Genomic DNA, 14,767 nt, shown 5'->3' with positions numbered 1-14,767 from the left:
TTGTACTTGACATGAAAATGTATATCCTGAAATGAAGACTTGATGAAAAAATAAGAGGCGTTCAGAATTCATTAGCTGTCCTCATTTGATAGTATTACTATTTTGTTGTAAATTGTGTAGATAGGTTTCTTCTTTGTTTCTTCTATTCATTTTGCCTTTAGTCTTAGGAATCTTGAAAACGTCATTAAAATTTAAACCTTTACTTAACAGGAAAATATATCAATGGGTTTTCTGTAAATGTCCACAAATTATTTGGCATTCTTTTAAATTACATAATTAAATTTTTTTAGTTAGTATTTTTTAATTTTTATCTTGTAATTTAGTTTAGTTGCTTATACCTGTAATGGACATACATATCAGCCACTAACGATTACAGTATCATTAGATGTTTTAAAATTTATATATTATGTACATATATGTTGTTGGTGTACCATAGAAATAAATAACGTACATGTGACTAACTTTCCAAACGAGCTTACAATAAAACGATCTCAAGCGTGCCTAACTCCGACCGAAAATTAAAAACACAATACTTTAAACAAAGGGAAATAAAATGCTCCCAACGCTCCATTATGCGAGGAACGCTCGTTAATATTTTATTTGCGAAAACATCGAAAACACTCAAGTTAAATCAATTAGAGTATAGATAAAGGTTCCGTGGCTATGTAAATTTTGCTGCTCTTCAACATTATGTCCACCATTTGCACCACAAACGAGCGATTGATTTCCCATCGAAGATATTTTCGGACGGTCATTTAAATCACATTAAATCGATCTTCGTTTAATGAATTCGATTAAGTTCAATCGATATACCTGTGGTATGTGGTAAGTTCGTGCTGTCACAAAGTTAAAGAAGTTCGTATTCCATATAATACGCTTCTTAATGAATATATTTTGTTGATCTGAAATGTCATCGTTGTGTTCGAATGTTTGGAGTAATGAAAGTTCAATAAATAAAGTGAAATAATTCTTTCAACGTCATATTATTTGTGTTTAGGTAAATAATGTGCCTAACAGTAAGTACCATGTAAACTAAATATAACATTGGACAAAGAAATTTGTTGGCTTTATCGAAGGTCAATAGTTTTGTATCTTTTATCCCAAAAGTATTCAAAATAACCTTCTGGAATTATACTAATATATAAAGCTGAAGAGTTTGTCTCTTAGTTTGAAACCGATTTATTTTTAACTATTAGGAAGCTATATTACTCTCGGGTGCTGTAGAATAATTTTTATCCCAGGAAACTACTTAACGCGGCGCAGCTGTTAGGAAAAACTAGTAATCAATATAATTTTCCTATTTAATATTCAAAGTTTACTAGATACTTAATTCATAATATAAAGAAAACTCTAATTCTTACTTATTACTCTAAAATCTAAATTAATCAATAAAGAGATAACCAACCATAGACCTAGAAATTGATAATTATTCATATGAAATTATCTTAAATGCAGTAAAGAGACAATTGCCTTTCACAACAAAATCTACGAACCATTTACTCAAATACGATACCTATTAAGTTAAATGCATAAAATATCAGACAGAAATAAATACGTCCCTACTCCGTACCCACTGTAGCAAGAAGATAAAACGAAACAGACATTACAGCTTGGTCGCATCTCGCAAAAATGAAGCGTCAAAATGATATTTCGTAGAGAAATATTTAAAATTGAAGTAAAAAATTAATGTTGAATGCAGAGATGGAAGAATTATACGATTTCGATTCAAGACTGTTGGTGTTATATGAGAAAGTGGAAATGAGATTTTGAATGACACAACATCTCCTTTTGATATTGATATTAGGATCAATGTATTCATACAGCTGGTAGAACTTTAGAATCTGGAATATAAATAAAATTATACAGTAAATGCGTGATCAGTAGCATTGGATTTGGCAGTCCTAGGGATAGCGAATAAGGCAATTATCCAGGGCCTAATGCTGCGAGGAGCCTCGCAATTGCAAGGGATACAAATAAAAAATCATTTACCATTACCAGTAATCAAATAAAAAGGCGTCAGAGTAAGACGTCGCTATTCAGTAGGACTGGTACCCAAAAGACCTTACAAAATCAATTGATATATTGTATAATCTATATATATAAAAATGAATCCCTATTTCCCTCGGTCACGCCATCACGCGTGAACGGCTGGACCGATTTCACAATTTTTTTGTTGTTGTGTTTGTTATTGTAAGGAAGTGGTTCTTATGAAAGAATAAATTCAAAAAATTGCGCGGAAATTAGAAAATTTTAGAAAACTTAACGAAAATATTAATTTTATATAACTGTCAATTGTTTAAAATAACTGTGAGCGATTGACAGAATGCGCGCTGCAAATTCATAGTTAAGACGAGACAACGTCTGTCAGGTCAGCTAGTCTTTAATATTACCAAATATAAAACATTACCAAATCGTTATCGTTTATGTTCACTCACTGTGGCCACTCCATCCGGGTGAAGTCTTCGTCCTCAGGCATCCATGTATACCGCTTGGGGTCAGGTTGGCTGCACACCGACCGTGGACGTCGACGGAAGTATGAGCATTCCAGGTCGGCATCGTAGGCGCATAGCTCGGGCGGTGCCGGGGTGGGTTGGCCAAACCTTTAGACAAATGTTTGATGAGGATTGTGACTAGGCTTTCCCGGAGTAAAATCTCCATTCAGTACTTCACCAGGACAATACTTTTATATTTGGGCTCGGTCTATCTATGTGTTAGACTTAATCCAAATTTGTTCAATGGTATTTGATTTTACATCCAACAAACATTCCAACTCAAAATATGCAAAGGTAGTAAAATTAATTTTGCTCATATGGATAATATTTTATAGCTTTATAATTCATTAAGTTATTATAAGGGCTCGCGGTTTATTGAAATAAGTTATATTACCTGGGATACCGCTGTATGGGTGCATAATCGGTGTTGAGATTCTCATCTGAGGGCACACGTCGGCGGACGCACACGGATAGAAATGATGCTCTGAAACAAATAATTAAGATTCAATTTACGTTGAAACATGATTCACCTTAACTTTCACATTAAGTTATATATTTGTTTCAAATAACACAAGGAACGACAAAAATAAATTTGACGTTAAATATTTTTAAAAGATCAGCAACTACGAAACACCCAATTCAGTTAATTGAGACTGTTGGTAGCTCTCTCAGATGTGAGAGTCCGCCTGGGTAAGTACCACGGCAATGTTTATTTCTGCCGCCAAGCAGCAGTGTGTAGTTACTGTTGTGTTCCGGTTTGAAGAACACTGTAGCCAGCGTAACTACTGGACGTAATAAGACTTAACATGGCGAGCGCAGGGGAAAACAAAATAATAATTTGTAATTTAAGGTGCTGGATTGTGTTTCTACTATTTATAGGCGGTCGTGTAGTCTTGTCCTTCAAAGCAATAAAAAATATACACGTCTAAATATTTCTTTAAACTTATATTCCCAGAATCCAATGACCAAAGCGAAACACTCAAATCTCTATGTCCTCCAGTACTAACACAAATTATAAACCACTCTACAAATTTAAAAATATTTTTTAAATCTCATCAAACCCTTTAGTCAATTCACAGAAGTGTCTAATTCATCTCAACAGACATTTCTACGTATTTCACCTACCGAATGGAAAAAATTAAATCCAGACCGTAAGCTCGTAGGCTGAATGGAAATGGGAACGTGGATTTACACAAATGAGAAACAAGATTAAGTAGGTACGAAATTAGGTCATGTAATAGAATTTTTTTATGTTTATTTGTAAAATTATGACAGGGTAATTTAAATGAGGTTTTATATAACTTATTCAGAAATTATGCTTAGAGATAGAATAGAAACTATACATTATTTATTTGTATATAATAGAAGAAATTAATTTGGTTTTTAGAGAGATTATCACCTTTCAACCAAGCAAAAATATGACTAAAATCAAAATATATTCAGTAGCAGAATGTTAGAGTTAGGAAGTAGGTAAATGATAATAATATATTAACTTCAATTTAATCGACGATAGCCTAATTGGGTGTGTAACGGACTACCGATACGAATGCTCGCAGGTTTCAAATCCCAAGGGTACACACCACTGACTTTTCTAAAATTATGTGTGTATTCTTTGTGAATTATCGCTCGCTTTAATGGTAAAGGAAAACATCGTGAGAAAACCTGCATACCTGAGAAGTTCCCTCTAGGAATTTTAAGGATGTGTGAAGTCTACCAATCCGCACTAGGCCAGCGTGGTGGACTAAGGCCTAATCCCTCTCAGTAGTAGAGGAGGCCCGTGCCCAACAGTGGGAAAGTATATAATACAGGGCTGATATTATAATTCATTATATAACTTCAAATTACTTCTTACTAATATTATAAAGTTTGTGAAAATGTTTGGATGTTTGTGAGAGGTAAACGCAAAAACAATTAAAGGGAATTGAATGAAACTTTGCCTACGGGTAGACCGTGTCCTTGGTTAACACATAAGATTTTTATTCCGTACTCCCAAGGGAAATTAAGAGTTTTTACTCTGATTTTTTAAATAGATGGCACTGGCATCATACAGTTTTTTAGGGACTTTTGTAGCGGGAAATACTTGACGCGAGTAAAGTCACGAACAATACCTAGTTATTAATAATAATATACAAGGTCATTTTGACTTTGCGTTACTAAATGAAACCACATACTCCTCTTCAGCTTTGCTGACATTGTGCCAAAAATCATCCATTAATAACGAATATTTTCACCAAAAATCCTGGTTTTAGTTTTCAGATTTTTTTATCATTTAGTAGTTTAATGCGAATATGGCGTGTATTTCTGACTGAAAGTATAATGATGCCATTTCAATGAATTCTCTTAGAGTAGTAGTAGTGGCATTAGAGCGCGTAAAATTAAAATTACTTTTTATTAATATTTATTTTGTCCGAAACTTATACTTTTTTATTTTATTACTACGGCTCAAGTAACTTATTGTGAAGTGTTGTTTCTAAGTAGATAAGTATGTGGTTTCATTTAGTAACGCGATGTCAAAATGACCTTGTATATTTCTCTTTCATAAATATTTTTTGAAATTTATTTTCAAGGGTCTTGATTTTTTCTTCCTTACACCAAATTACAACTTAAAAATGTAGCAGCACAAGTCGTATAAGGATATAAAGGCCGGACACACTAGATTGACGCACATTCATTCCTATTACAGTGGAAATAAGATTACAAGGGAGCAGAATAATAAAATGGCCAATTTGTTACTTTTACTTTTCCCCAGCGGTGCTCAGTTTATCTCTAAATCAATTTAGGTGACCACTAATTTGAAATAATCTTTCTGTTTTCCTATTAAAAGCTATTTCGTTATAGGAAAGGAATTTATTGACTGTATTAAGTCAGAAAGTGAATTAAATTACATCTACCGTATAATATTTTTCGATGATTATATTTATTGTATTTATAATTTCAATTGAATTACTATTTGCTTGCCTTTCCTTTTACTTAGCTGTGAATATTTACTTAATGTCATAAATAACGTCTATGTTATAGTATTATATGCTTTAAATTATTTCTCTAAAGTACAAAATACTTCACCAGTTCTTCAGAAAGGTGTATTCGCTACTGGCTCATTTGGCCGTGACAATAAAAAAATCATCGTTCTTGGTTTCATAAAAGATCTTACCATAAGTCTTAACACAGATCACACATAATATTAAGGTTTAAGAAGAGCTTTATTTTTTTATTAAGAATTGCATAACCATTAATATTGTAACTATACAGTATTTACATAATATTGACATATTCTATATAATGTATAAACATCGAAAATATAATTTGTAGGTTTTCATCTCTGTGTGAAATAGTACACCGGTATAATAATTTCAAAGGTTACTTGTGAATTTCAGGTAGTATCAAATAATCCAATAAGACACCAATAATATTTTCTAGTGGAAAGGGATTTGTTACTTTATAGATTCCTCGGATTTCTTTGTTGTTATAGAATTGGTATTACGTATATTATTTAATTTATTGTGAGTTTGAAAACACAAAGGTATAAATGTTATCGCTCCTAATTTTATTTGAATTATTTAATATTAATATTAGGTCATATCAATATAAAATAAATTGTGCCGACATCAAATTCACTGTACTTGCATTCGTAACTCGGACAGTATGTGAAGTTGGTCTCCTTTTGTCAGATTTCAACTTAGCTTGAACTAAATTATATATTATTTATACTTTACCTAGAATTGAAAATAAATTGTTCTTTAAAAATAATAAAATTTTTCCTATAATTACTGTTGAGAAAATCTTTTTTATACTAAACTATACAAGTACCTGATTAGTGCAATAATTCAAACAGTTGTTAAAACAAGGACAATAATTGACTAAAGCAATTAACTTTATAATAAATACAAAGAATTCTCAACAAACTTGAGGCGATGTCTGAAATACTAGGTCACCTTTATCGTAATACATCTGCCTAAGACAGAAAATCAAATATAAAACTAGAAATAAACTGAAACACGACACGAAAAATCACTAATAATTATGGAAACGGAAACATGTTACTTGAAGCAGAGGAAACGAAAGTAAATTTTTGCAACTTATTTCTTAAGCAACCAGGGAACAATATTTTCTTTGGTATACGTGAAATGCTGATAGCAAAAGTTTGCTCATACCTTATGCATGGAAACAACCTGGGTAATAGCCGAATTGGGGATTGTCAAGAAAGTAATATAAAGGAAGCTCAATTTCGGTCACACAAAGTATTCAACCGTTTTATGAACGTTTCGCAATTTTTCCGCTTTAATAGGTGAGCGGTTTCGAGGAATCATGAATGAAATGCCTCAATGGGCTGAGGAGGCTCAAACGGCTGAGGCACAGAAGAAAAGAAAGGATTCTCAGTATTTTTTTTCTAGTATCTGGGGAAATGTGTCAACCGGCTCCAGTGTTTCAACTTGTATTAGCGAAACCACAATATTAATTATAAAATGTAGGCTATTTACTCCGTCGACCAGGATAAAGACAAGGGATTTTAAACTCTCCTAAGATATCTTTAAGAAGTAATATCAAACGACCTGACTGATATTAAGTGTATAAATAACGCAAAGTAATATTTTAGTAATCTTTTAATACCCAATTTCTTATTACGGCATTTCCGTCTTCAGGTTTAACGATATCCGGCATTAATAACGTCTTAAATAAATTACAAAGGCTCCCTCGTTGCCCTTTATTGAATTACCTCCTAGATATTAGCAAACGTTTCGACATTCGTTTGCGCTAATTCAAGTACACCCCTGATTAATGTATGCAAACTACCAAAACGGGGTTTGACTTATTTTAATAATAATTTGTCTAGCTTGAGGCAAATACATTATAATTATATTTATGTATACACTATCAAAAACACATGAGTAAAGATATTGTTACGTTTTATAAATAGAAAATTGTAGTCAAAGTATTGAAATTTGATTTCAATACTTTTACAGAGTTACCCAATTAACGTAGGCATACTTTAGCGAAAAGCGATTTTTTTTTATATCCAGTACTAGATATTTCAATTATGACTTCAATTTTATGACTGGCAAACCTAAATTTATGTAGGACTACTTTAGCGAAAAGCAAAAAGAAAAAGTATTTTATGATATCCAATACTAGATTTTACATCTTCAAAATTTCCACTAAAAACAACATATCTTTAGATAGGACATTAAAAATTGCTACAACTGTATTCCGCGCGGAATAAATAAATACCAAATTACATTGTATTTTTGGTTTTCAAAGTGGTTCTAGTCAACACGCTTCAAACATCTACAAAGTCCTTGCCAAGAGTTGCAAATATTGACGCAATTGCAATAAAAGCTATTTACTTTGGGTCTCATCTTACAAACACTAACAAATCAGCTTTATGCATTTAAATACCTTTTTCTTTATTTCTAGTGTCATGGTTTTCTTTAACTTATTCTAGATATTTGAGAATAACCGAATGAAAAATATCAGTATACATTTTCGTACTGGTTTTGTTAAAAATGATTGTTGGTGCTTGTTATAATACATATTATGTATATAGATATGAGATACCGTATTGTTTTTCTAGTATATGCAGGGCGAAAAGTGGGTGACCAGTTGTGCCTCTGCTAAGGCCTTCGGGGATAAAAGGCGTGAGTGTGTGTGTATAGTATAAGCTTTGGCGTGCAGAGTAATTTTTTATTAACCGACTTCAAGAAAAGAAGGAGGTTTCAATTCGACTGCATGTTTTTTTGTGTGTGTTTGTTCCGCGATTATTTAAATGTTCAGCTCACTTACAATGTCCAAAAAAATGCAAATCGTAAGTCGTTATGTGTGGTCGATAGACCAATGCGTCAGTCACGTGTTAGTCTCTCAACCAACCACAATAAAACGACATGCAGTCGTGTTATGTTTTTTGACACATTCTAAGTGGGATATTACTTTTGTTTATGCCATATAGTTTCATATTAGACAAACTATTATTATTAACGCAATAATTATGTGAATTTATTAAAAAGTACCTATAATGCAAATATATTTAAATTCATTTTCTCATACCGACCTACTTATTTCCATTGTTCTATCAGTTAATGATATATGATTCCAATTTCACATCATTGTTACTTGTTTTTGACTAAAATATGAATTAGGTTATTCATAACGATCGAATGTAAACGGAATACAATAATTGTCAACAAAATAATATGTTTTGTTTAATGCAATGTTAATGTTTGGTTATTTGTTAAACAATTTACATAGTAAAGTATTTGTATTCGGTAGTAATAAAATGTGTATGAAAGTTACATAAGGCGACACGCAGATTCTGTCATCTTGGGCCTTATTCTCTATCCCGCACGTTATTTTGACAGTGCGTAACAAGCACGCAACACAACGCATCATGTTTAGGACTATAGAAATTTGGCTTACAGAATACCATTCCACGCACATTTCTCGAAGATAACATGACACGGCCGCGTTACGCGTTTACACTATCGTACAGAATAAGGGCCAAGGCGAGAAATACAATACTATAACTGACATTTGCTGAAGCAACATCTCAATATTGGCTTGATAATGTCTGTGCGAAAAATATTTCTTTGTGACAATTAAATGTACAAAATAAAACATTACCTAAAGCTCTTTTCAGTAAAAATAAAAAAATACAATTTGTAGCGCGCCACCATAGTGTACGGAGGCATCACGTGTCATCAACTCTCCTACCCCGTTCGAAAGCTTACGAAATGCGCCAGCGCTCATCGCCCGCGATCCCTTAGTGCCCTAATAGCCCTCTCCCAGGGGTGGAAGGACGCGCGAGTGCGGCTCGTACACTTGAGCCTATCCTTTTTTTATTTATTACTTAATGCTGTAATGTTCTGTGTATTAAAAGTCATATTTGGAACTCAGTATTTTGGCATTATTTTCCCTGTCCGAACGAGGCATTCAAACAATACACCCAAGCGATAAATTTGTATAATGAAAATCTTGGATAATTCTTAAAATATTAAATTGGCTTTCGCTGGTATAACCTTACTATATTAATCCGACTGATCCATTGCAATTAAGATTTTAACCTTATACTTCGCTCTTCGGATAAATCTTTGTAAGTCTTCCTTTTAATTGTTTTGTTGGATGAACTTCAATGTTTGTGGATGGTTTGCTTCTAATATATTTGACTAAGTTACAGTAACAAATTAATTGAGTTTAATAATCTAGGCATTATAATCATATTAATAGAAAGTTTTTTATGTTTGATCCATCATTAATGCACTCATTAATCTCTCTTATCTAACTTTCGTTTTTCGAGAACTACAATTTTTTTTCCACTAAATTGAAATGCTAATTTTTTATAAAGTTTATTAATTTTTTTAAATTATTATTTCAAATTTTGTATTCTAGATACTGTTATTTTTTAGTTAATAGGTCTGAAAATAAAGATATGCGAAGTCTGCAAATCCGCACTAGGTCAGTGTGATGGATTAGGCCCTAATCCCTCTCAGTAGTAGAGGAAGTCCGCGTTCTGTAGTGGGACGGTATGTAATACAGGGCTGATATAATTATTATTACCTTTAAGGTTTAAAACTTCTCCCATTTCTGGTTCTTCAATTGGCCAAACAGCTTTGATAATTTATTGATTATTATTACGATAAATAGGTTTGAAGAATGTTATATCATCCAAGTTTACATTCTTTCCACCAATTCTATTAAAAATATACCTACCTATTGGCTCTCGAACAGGGGCTCTCGATGTGATATTGGGAGAGACATCCGAGGAATTTATCCTTCTTGGACTTCTCCAATTCCAGCAGATCCAGTTGTTTGTTGTTGATGCAGTATTGTTCTCGGAATTCCTGCGAAACGACAAGCAATTAAAAGTTCTCCATACAATAGAAAGTAACAAAGCTATACAAATTATCCGAAGTAATATAATAATACGAACAGAGGTTCATGGAACTGATTTATGTTTATTATAATTTCTGTGTAGATTTTTTTACATTAGAATAATATCAAGGTGCTAGTGGTAGGGTATATTTTATATCCGCTCGGATGGCGACCACCGTACACAAGGTGTTAAAACCCGCCATAGTGGCACAGGTAAGTGTGTCGCGTTCCGAGATCAACCTGTGTATATCCGGTTCCAACAGGCCGGCATAATTGTGTCGACTGCCGAGGGGTAATCATTTCTCGTCAGTCGACATTCTTTTGGACCCCACTTCACTTACCATTACGTGTAGTAGGGTCACTTTACAGTGTCCGCAAAAAAAAGCAAGTATAATTAAAGATACATGGAATTCATATAAAAGTTATAATAACTTATTGTCCATGAGTATTTGATAAAACTCATTCAAACATAACAAACTTATAATAATATAATATATTAAAATGTATTCGCGGAGTCTTCGAAAATTTTCTTCCTTCAGCATCATTCCGACAGAAATATAAAATTTTACATTTCGAAACGTCGATGCCTCAATATGTTTCAAGATTAACTTTTCACAGCGTACGCCCAAATGGTTCTATCAGCTGTTCGCAGACCATTTAGCTTGCATTGTAAAACGCTATGAACTTTGACGACATTTAAAATATTTTTTGTATATTTATTATTGTTTGTACTTCCACTAGTATTTAATTCTGCTTCGATGAATACAAAACGTATATTTTCAGCTATAAACACTTACTCCAATTGATATGAACAGAAGCAATTATCAATATTGAAAGTGATTATAGCTCTCTCCATCAAATTCTATCAATGCGTAATGTAATCCCCTATCGATCCTTCATACTATCATCATCAACATTGGCATCATTTATCATATCCATTTTCGATACGCACACCTGTACTCATCAAATTTATTATGTACTGGCGCCTACTCTCTCTTTACAGCCGCGTGAATGTATTTCTAGGACAAACAGATATTTTACTCAAGGACTGTGGGGATTTTCTATAAATGAAGGAAATTTTTGGATCGGAATTTTATTTAATTTTTTTTATTTCTGTTCCCCTCCGTGACCTCGAAGGCTGCAAAGTCTTTAAAACGTCGGGGAAAACTAAAATATTAAAACCGCGATAAAATCCGAAAAGTAGTTTTATTTTAACACATGTTTTAGGAATCAGACCATTAGAACCTGACTTATCTACGTGTTCGTAATTACATTAATAATTTCAGGAAACATTCACAATTTTTATAATTCGATATATGATTTTGGTTTCAATTTCACAACTCGTGAAACTATAAAAAAAATATATTTTTATTTACATTACTCCTTAGTGCTATAGACTAGTTTTTATCCCAGAAATATATTTATCTAGGAAAAACTTTTACGCGGGTGGAGGTGTAGGCAATAAGCTAGTAAAAATAAAAAAATCTTTTTTATCATTATATTATTTTTTTCCAATAAATTCAAGTTTTCAGTGTTAGAATTCCAATTATTCGTGACTTGGCACAGCCCTGAAGCAACACGCCTATAAGAAGCTTAAGTTTATCGTTCCCCGTTCATAAAATGCGAAAGATATTGAAACTTAACTCAAGAATTATATATAACAGAATTTAATATCGAGGATATGAAATGTTCAATATAATATCAATTAGGTTTAAAGCGTATATGTTAATATAATTATATTCTCTACCTATTTACAAAACAATTCCTATTCTTACTGACTGCACTCTCAAGACAATGCTGAAGGAGGCCTACTCGCAAATTTTTGAAAAAGACTACCGATAATGACGATGATAATGATGATATTGATGTTTGTAATGATGCTGCACTCACCTGCTTTGAGTACATGGTAGTCTTACTGGCTGGACGTTCGTCGCTGGCCCTCTGCCACTTTCTGCCCGCGTTTTCATCCTCTGACTCGTATCCTTTCGCCGAATGTGCTATGTCCGCCTGTAACAATCATAAACGTTAATAGTGTTTTTGGTATGGGTTTCTTAATAATAATAATATCAGTCCTGTATTATATACTGTCCCACGGGCAATCCCAAGGGCATACACCTCTGACTTTCCTAAAAAAATATGTGTGTATTCTTTGTGCACGGGCCTCCTCTACTACTGAGGGGGTTTGGGCGTTAGTCCACCACGCTGGCCCAGTGCGGATTGGTAGACCTCACACACCCTTGAAATTCATATAGAGAATTTCTCAGGCATACAGGTTTCCTCACGATGTTTTCCTTCACCGTTAAAGCAAGCGATAATTCACAAAGAATACACACATATTTTTTTTAGAAAAGTCAGAAGTGTGTGCCCTTGGGATTTGAACCTGCGGACATTCGTCTCGACAATCCGTTCCACAACCAGCTAGGCTGTCGCCTTTCACTGGGTTTCTTATTTTAATAATAAACAAAACCTTTTGGAAGCTTGAATTTTATTCAACACGACACGGCTACATAGATTTTAGGGAGGCCGAAAAGAGAAAGAGGAAAAGCTACAATGACAATCACTGAATAACATAGATAAAGAATAGGGATGTGTGTAAATTTATAATGCCTTCCAACAAATAGAAGTATTAAGTATTATGTAATGCATGAAAAGATTAGTGAAGGTGGAGGAAGCGTGAGAAATATGCCAGAATCGTGCAAAGTGGCAATCCATAGTCTCCTGCCTAGCCCTATGGGATAGATGTGTGATACTATATATGTATGTATGTAATTATGTTTAAACTATGGACCTATGTACCAACTTATAAACTACTTTTAAGATTTCTTCCTAACCGAATTTCGGCCACGGCGGCCAATCTTAACACAGATCAGCCAAGTACACAGGAGATATTAAAGTGCACAAGTGTATGCGCAATACACAGGTGCACTATTTAGTCTCTCACTCCCATATTCCGGTGAGACGGCAACCTGCCATGACCGGAGAGAGATCAAGCGAAGGACCGATAGCTTTACGTATTTCCGAAGCACGGGGACATCACACCACCAACTTCCTGGCTCCGGGCTTCGACTGAGTATTTCTTAAGATGGTCATAATTATTTTGGCACGAACCGGGATTCGAACCCAGAACTCTAGCGTGATAGTCGTACTCGCACCGCGTACAATCACAACTACGTGAAAAACCTTTGCAATTGTTAGTTAGAGTGTATTGTTAATGAAATATAGACGTATTAAATATTAATATAGACATTTCTTTGCTAACATTGCGATTGCTTGTCGAGTTTTACAATGAGGGAACGTAGTCCTTTCCTATTTTATCTTTCAAGTAATTTATACTTCAATTTATTTCATATAGTATTTGAAATTAGAGGTTTAGAGTTTAAAATAAAATAAAATGGTTTATTCATCACGTAGTCGAACATGTTGCGCTTATGATAAGTCAAGATACATGACAATATTAATCAAATTAATTATTACTTAATTAAATCGCTTATATAACTACAGACATTTTATATTGGACATAAAATAAATGAAAGAGTACAAAATGAACAAAGAAGACTGGGCTGGGAGGAAAGAAAAGACAGTTTTAGCCACCGTTTAGACTAATGTTTCTTTTAGACATAATGTTAAAGCGACTTTAACATCGAGGCTCTCAATTTCATGTATTTGTACTACAAATGTATTATTGTAAATATAAATGCCAGGAAATCCATAAAATAAAATTTATAATTAAAGAAAGAAAGAAAATACGTTTATTGCGGTAACTCACACTAAACATAAATTATATGTAAGTATTAACAGTAATTAAGACTAATTATAATAATTTAAAATAAAAGGAAAAAAATTAATAAAATAAAACGACAAGACTAAAAGCCTCACAGGTATAACCAGAAATGTGTACCGTACCTATTGAACAGTTGTGTGAGTACGCAAGGGAGTCCCATTTCAGCTGTATTAGTCTTAATATCAATATTAATGCATCTGATAATGTAAGGCATTCTAACGCCACTTGTTCAGCAATATAGCAATGTCGTTTCAGTAGAAAACATTGCTGAACAAGGTTGCAGGAAAACAACTACATTACATACATTACATTACATAACATCACGCATTTATCCCCGAAGGGGTATGCAGAGGTGCAACTAGGGCACCCACTTTTCGCCAAGTATGTTCCGTCCCATGATGTGATAGGGGGCGAGCCTATCGCCATATCGGGCACAAATTCCAGACTCCGGGCTGATACTGAGCAGAAAAACCCAAATATCACTTTGCCCGACCCGGGATTCGAACCCAGGACCTCAAAGCGCTATTGTACCGGATATGCAATACAACTACGCCACCGAGGACAACAACTACAAGAATACAATAAAAATAAATTGTAGCAAATACAACACAATTTTTCAAAGTCATCTGCTTGT

At 33.5% G+C, this 14,767-nt stretch overlaps 1 protein-coding gene across 1 annotated transcript in view; it reads right to left on the bottom strand.

Annotated features, from left to right (window-relative positions):
* Nucleotides 1-13,299, bottom strand: part of LOC115442702 — a 52,509-nt gene extending 39,210 nt beyond the window's left edge. The window contains exons 1-5 of the mRNA XM_037437194.1: nt 13,294-13,299; nt 12,243-12,359; nt 10,191-10,321; nt 2,887-2,976; nt 2,436-2,600 (exon numbers count right to left, since the gene is read on the bottom strand). Of these exons, the coding sequence (XP_037293091.1) occupies nt 2,436-2,600; nt 2,887-2,976; nt 10,191-10,321; nt 12,243-12,359; nt 13,294-13,299 (509 nt within the window). The remainder of the gene's footprint in view (nt 1-2,435; nt 2,601-2,886; nt 2,977-10,190; nt 10,322-12,242; nt 12,360-13,293) is intronic.
* Nucleotides 13,300-14,767: the final 1,468 nt, after the last annotated feature.

Source organism: Manduca sexta, chromosome 10 (genome assembly GCF_014839805.1).
Source record: "Manduca sexta isolate Smith_Timp_Sample1 chromosome 10, JHU_Msex_v1.0, whole genome shotgun sequence".
NCBI classification, from domain to species: domain Eukaryota; kingdom Metazoa; phylum Arthropoda; class Insecta; order Lepidoptera; family Sphingidae; genus Manduca; species Manduca sexta.
Note: the sequence above shows the minus strand (reverse complement) of the source record. Positions and strands in the feature narration are given on the sequence as shown.